The sequence below is a fragment of the Oncorhynchus gorbuscha genome, linkage group LG07 (assembly GCF_021184085.1).
Source record: "Oncorhynchus gorbuscha isolate QuinsamMale2020 ecotype Even-year linkage group LG07, OgorEven_v1.0, whole genome shotgun sequence".
In the NCBI taxonomy this organism is placed as follows: Eukaryota; Metazoa; Chordata; class Actinopteri; order Salmoniformes; family Salmonidae; genus Oncorhynchus; species Oncorhynchus gorbuscha.
The window spans coordinates 32,930,027-32,936,166 of NC_060179.1; the positions used below are offsets into that span (position 1 = coordinate 32,930,027).

Sequence of the window (6,140 nt, forward strand, 5' to 3'; positions counted from 1 at the left end):
AGACTCCGGTATTCCCCGCACAAATCTGGTTGCAGAGACTATTCTTAGTAGCCTAGTTGGTTAGGACACAGCTTCGACAACTACTAGGCTATTCATCTGTCTGAAACAACATAGTTGTATAATGTAGACTCCGGTATTCCCCGCCCAATTCTGGTTGCAGAGACTATTCTTAGTAGCCTAGTTGGTTAGGACACAGCTTCGACAACTACTAGGCTATTCATCTGTCTGAAACAACATAGTTGTATAATGTAGACTCCGGTACCACCCACCCAATTCTGGTTGCAGAGACTATTCTTAGTAGCCTAGTTGGTTAGGACACAGCTTCGACAACTACTAGGCTATTCATCTGTCTGAAACAAAATAGTTGCATAATGCAAACTTCACACCGCAGGCTATTAACCGACTCTCCATATTTTACCCAATCTTACAATAACATTTCGAATGAGTCTATTTCAATATCATTCTTCAAATGGCGCTTGACCGTTTCCAGATTCTGCATGCATTACGCATGCAATACGCGTGAATTGAAAACAGTAACCTTCAACTACAACACAAAGTCACCAATATAATAGTCAAATCAAACATAAGAGATATTTAGGGTAGGTATTTCGTTTTATTTCAGAACGCTTTTCCTTTAAAAAGGCGAGGCTGAACGTTTGTCGATTCGCTCACTAGTCACTGTCATGTGGTAAAATATCTCCCAGTCTATTGGTCCAAGGCACGTGTCTAGGATAACTGCTGCAACGTCACTTAGGGGCTCGTATTGAAAATAAGAGCAAAACTCAAGAGTGAATGTGTTTCAGGATCAGTTAGAAGCCTCTTTATTTACCCTTAGTTTAGTCATTGAAGCACTTTTATTGGATAGACTGAACACGGATAGTACCAAGTTGGATGGCCAAATGACAAATGGTGTCTATCCAGTGCAACAATATAGGATAGCCAAGTTTGGGAATATATGACCAAAACGATGTTTTTGTCTGTGGGCACTATCGCAAAGGGTTGCATGGTGTCCTGCACACTCAACAAGATTTGAGTTTATTTTTTAAACCTTTATTCAAACATTTAAAAAGCTACGCGTGACATAGAAGTGGATTGCGCTCATTTCGGTGCGGGAGAGCAATAAAGGGGTTAAAGAAAGAACATTGGAAAGTGTATCAGTATGGAAGAAAATGATCATAGCAACAGAGATGAGGAACGTCAAGTGTCGGCGGATGAGTCAAACAGAGCGATACTTCCCCTATTACAAGCACCGGGAAACATTCAGCAGATCCCGCATCGAGTCACCAATTTCTTCATCGATAATATCTTACGGCCGGACTTTGGGCGGAAAAAAGAAGGCAACACAGAGCAAGAAGAAAATAGTCACGTTACCAGAGAGAACCATAGCCCGGCTGTTCCAAGAACGGAGCAAGTGGGGAGTACTGTGCCAACGGAAGGAACTTCCACTCCTCATCCAGGCGGCGTGGCCAATAAGGCTGAAATAGTGACCGAAGAGCCCCTGAAACCCCGCGGAGAGAATGGAGATCAGTGCCTAAGCTCGGACTCGGATAGTTCTCAAGCCAGCTCAAATGTACCATCCAAACAGCCTATGCTCTGGCCAGCTTGGGTGTACTGCACCAGATACTCAGACAGACCATCATCAGGTAGGCTACGATTCTTTTCCCTCGTCTTTGTATCCTGAAATGCCCCAACCCGTTGTAACACTGACCTCAAACGCCTCGACCGAGTTCTATAAGGAAAGGAGGGCAAACAGTGTTCGCCTCTTTTACGACATGAAAATGCAAAATATTCTAAATATGTCCGTGCAAACATAAAAATAACAATAAAAACATTACATACGATATCATTATCCACGAAAGCTATATAGGGAACAATTTCAAAACGAATTAAGGCGCTAAAAATAGCATCTTGCACTGGTTTAAAGCTGAAATGTTTAATGTATTGGAAGTCAACACATTAATGTAGCCTAAGTGTGCGGGATAAATAGCCTAGTAACATTAATGGATGAATGAATCGAATTGTAAATAAATATATTTTTTAAAATAGGCTATCAGCCAACAACATTGTTGAAGTCATTTTGAAATAGCCTCCCACGAATTGTATTTTATTTAAGTGTTTAGATTATAACCCATAATAAGAATATTCTAGTTTTGGGCTAGATCATAGCCAATTAACTACTAGGTTACTACTACTAGTTTATAGGTTACTATAAACATCTGCGCGCATATAACCAAAGCAATTAATAGTCCTCCATATAATTCTTGAATGTCCAAAAAAACATGTTTAACGACTTAATAGCATACTTTTCCTCGATAATTCTGTCGTGCAAATCCATTGTTTTTGTTTATGCATGAGTTTTCGCAATGGAGCTGCCTTGGTCTCTAAATATTTAGCCTATTTAGCACAGAAAACATGAACGTTTCCATCACTATTCTATATAGTACTTATTCCAAAAATCGTATTGTACATAATGTTCTCATGCATTACGTAACGTTCGTTGCATGGAGTGCACTAATTATTCGATGGCATCCCCATTGGCTGCCTTATCTTAAAACGTTTTACGTCGTTTTATCATCTCCAGCGAGCTCCAAATGTATTAAATAGTGTTTATTTGATTGTCGACCAGGCCTACTTACCCAAACAGATGTCACCACTTTTTCATCAAATCGTTTGGGCTGACGATCTTGTAGGCCTAGGACTCAAAACAATTAAGCCCAAATAAAACCATCAACGCTGAGGTCAATGTTTATTTTTATTAAACAAATATTCAAATACAACCAATCATGCTTACCCACCAAAAGTGTAAACTTGGAATAGTATTTTGCAACAGCCAAAGACCGAATTCAGAAACCTGCAACGATGTATTCCACTAGACAACATCAACAAGCCTATAGGCTATTGCCTCTACTGTATATGAAAGTAGAAAGGCGGTCTTAGAAATCAATTATTTACGAAAAATATATTTTATATTATTCAGTATTTCAATTTCAGACGGGCATTCCAGTTGTGTTCCTATATTTCAGGCCTTCTCAGCAATTCCTCCAATGACCATAACAAACTCCGACATACCCCACCAGTAGCCTATTAGCTCTCTATATCTCTTCCAATGCATGGTTGTAGTCTAAGTAGCCTATAGAAGTGCGGAACTACGGTTTCATTTCTAACTATTTTGACAATTATTGTGTAATATGGATTAGTGTGCGTTGAAATGACCAAATGACACTCAAATTCATATTTTGCATTACGTAGCAAATGGTTTATTTATTGGCCTACCTACAGTGCAATAATTAATACATAAGTAGGGCCTAAATTAACGAATTCATTACTACAGTCGTAGTAACTGGGACACTTACAGCCTAGGCTACACTAAGCTTTCACATTTCATATTATGATTGGTTTTGGCTAATAATATATATATTTTTAAACACAGGACCGAGATCTCGAAAACCAAAGAAGAAAACCGCCAGCAAAGAGGACAAGCGACCAAGGACGGCCTTCACAGCTGAACAGCTTCAAAGACTAAAAACCGAGTTTCAAACGAACCGGTATTTGACCGAACAGAGGCGACAGGCCTTGGCCCAAGAACTCGGTCTTAACGAATCTCAAATCAAAATCTGGTTCCAGAACAAAAGGGCAAAAATCAAGAAGGCCACGGGCGCAAAAAACACCCTAGCTCTGCACCTGATGGCACAGGGACTGTACAATCATGCTACGACGTCAAAAGATGACAAATCAGACAGCGATTGATTTCGAGATACAGATAACAATGCAATAATTTCACAGAATAAAGGGCCAGTGTATAGAATATACCAGCATAAATTGATCAATATATATAGATATTTCTGCAATATCATGTCTATGAAAATATGTTGTAAAAAAATGTATGTTTTCAATCTCTTGTAACGTGTGTTGTTTTTCTTCCAGGAAAAGTACAAATGCTTATTATACGCTTCATTTTATATTGCTATTCATTTTCGATTTTTACATTATAGCGCTTTAAACTGGCACTTGACGTTGAGATCTGTCAGTGAAGTGAAAAACAACCTGCTTAAGTCCAAAGAATATTTTCTGCTGCATCCAGGCAACTGTGAATCTTAATAAATTTGCTGACAAGATATTTTATTTCCATGGTTGTTATGGTTTTATTGGGGTTGAGTTTCGTGTAAAAAGGACATAGTTTTTGAGTGTCAGTGCTGTGCAGACTTAATTGAAAAGTAGATGGATTTTGATACTATTTTTTCGATAATTCGTATTATCACAGAAGTGATTGGTTAGCAATGTTTTGGTTAGCAGACAGAACACCTAAATTGCTAATACGTAGGATAGCCTAAAAGCAAGTTCATTTCCATAAACAATTAGCGTGTTCTGTGTTATATCAATGCACCCGAGGCCTCTATACATAGTTTTTGAAGAGCAATATAAATCATATTTTGTAGCAAAATGTTTTGAATTATTATAATGCTGCCTATAACGCGAGAGACAACTCTGTAGCATAATGACAATGATGACAAAACGTTTCGTGCACTCTTGGCTGAAAGTATTATAGGTCTATTTTATCAAAAGTAGACACAAGGTATCGGAGCATATAGTCTATATACATCCCATGGAACTCATTCTCTATATACATTTTTATTTCATATACATATCCATGAATATCATTAAACAGGCGAAATCGTTAGTGACTGTATAACAATTGTTGAAAATCTCTTGTATTGTTGTTGAAAGGACTTCATATGTGTATTTATATAGATTATATTGAGAGAAGAAAAAATCTATCAAATGACCGGTGTTGCTTTAGAGTAGACTTCTGAGGTTTTTACACGGCTTCTTTATCTTGCAATAACTTTTTTTCGTGAATGAAATTGGTTTATGGGGCCTTTGCATGAAAGCTGCAATTTGTTATACTTGGGCAAATAACTGTGTTTATAAACTTTTTTTTTGTCGACGAGAGTATGATCGAGCTAAGTTTTAGACTGTATCCATACCAAATTGTGGACTTTTGCCTTTTAATTGTTTTGTTGTGTATCTGGGAAAAGTGTGTGTGAATTAAAATCCACCAAACTGAACACACTTTGCCTTAAAGTTCAAGTGAGAACTGTTTATGAAACAGAACTGTGCCGAATCAGAGAAGCAGTAGCCTATCACTTCAAAATGCAGACTATTGATTCAAGATTATTGCCTTTATGAAAAACTGCTGGTATGACATACAGAATATATTCATCAGCGAATATCTATCTATAGGCCTAGGCTAATATGTTTAAATGAAATTACAACACGGAGTTGTATTATTATACAATGTTATTTTTAATTATTTTATGTTCAAAGTATTCTTTGGTATAATGTACATCATTTGTATCATGTATGTATTCATTATGTAATTAACTTCCTCCTGAAAAACTGGAAAAGAAAAGTAAATAAACCTCGAAGATAATACACTTAAAACCTCTCTGGCATCATCTTTTTTTCTATAATCCAGAGTCCAGGATAATTTAACCATGGAAACAGAATGAATTCATTCTATTTATATGAACGCCTGTGAGACATTGCCATCTCTATGCAAACACAGAAAAATCGGAAAGAAAATGTTGACCCTCCACTGACAAATGGTTAGTGCTATCCGGGATCCTTGTGATGGCCCTACCCTAAACCCTAACCCTAACCCTAGCCACTATCCTTACATCAAACATTGCCCATAACCTGAACCTATTCCTCACCCGAACCTTAACCCTTACCTAACTGTTCTACATTTCAACTTCAATGGGGTGAGGTCAGAGTTGTTCCAAGGAGTCCATTTGGATGGCGTCATTGTTTCGGCAACACCACTGGGAAAATCACCAATATCATTTGTAGTAACCTTTCGACCAAAAAGGTCAATGACAAAATGCACCAAAAAGCTCAAATCTAGAATATTTACATGATTTGGATTTTGCCACCATTTGTTGCAACTATTACTACCCCGGAGAGGTTAGGTCCAGCCCAGAAGGGTGCATTAGTTTAAGCGGCGAGCTGTTATTAGACCTAGTACTCCCCTTCCCCAGACCATTGACATTACAGTTCTTATCAATAAGACTACTAGATAAATAAAAAGGAATAATAACACCCGACATTTTTTTCATTTACAATGGCCAACAATAAAATAT

At 37.6% G+C, this 6,140-nt stretch overlaps 1 protein-coding gene across 1 annotated transcript; it reads left to right on the forward strand.

Annotated features, from left to right (window-relative positions):
- Positions 1-796: 796 nt before the first annotated feature.
- LOC124039190 (homeobox protein engrailed-2a-like) lies at positions 797-5,436 on the forward strand. Its single transcript, XM_046355102.1, has 2 exons — positions 797-1,643; positions 3,431-5,436. Exons 1-2 carry the CDS (start codon positions 1,160-1,162, stop codon positions 3,745-3,747), a joined length of 801 nt encoding a protein of 266 aa, XP_046211058.1. The 5' UTR covers positions 797-1,159; the 3' UTR covers positions 3,748-5,436.
- The last annotated feature ends 704 nt before the right edge of the window (positions 5,437-6,140 follow it).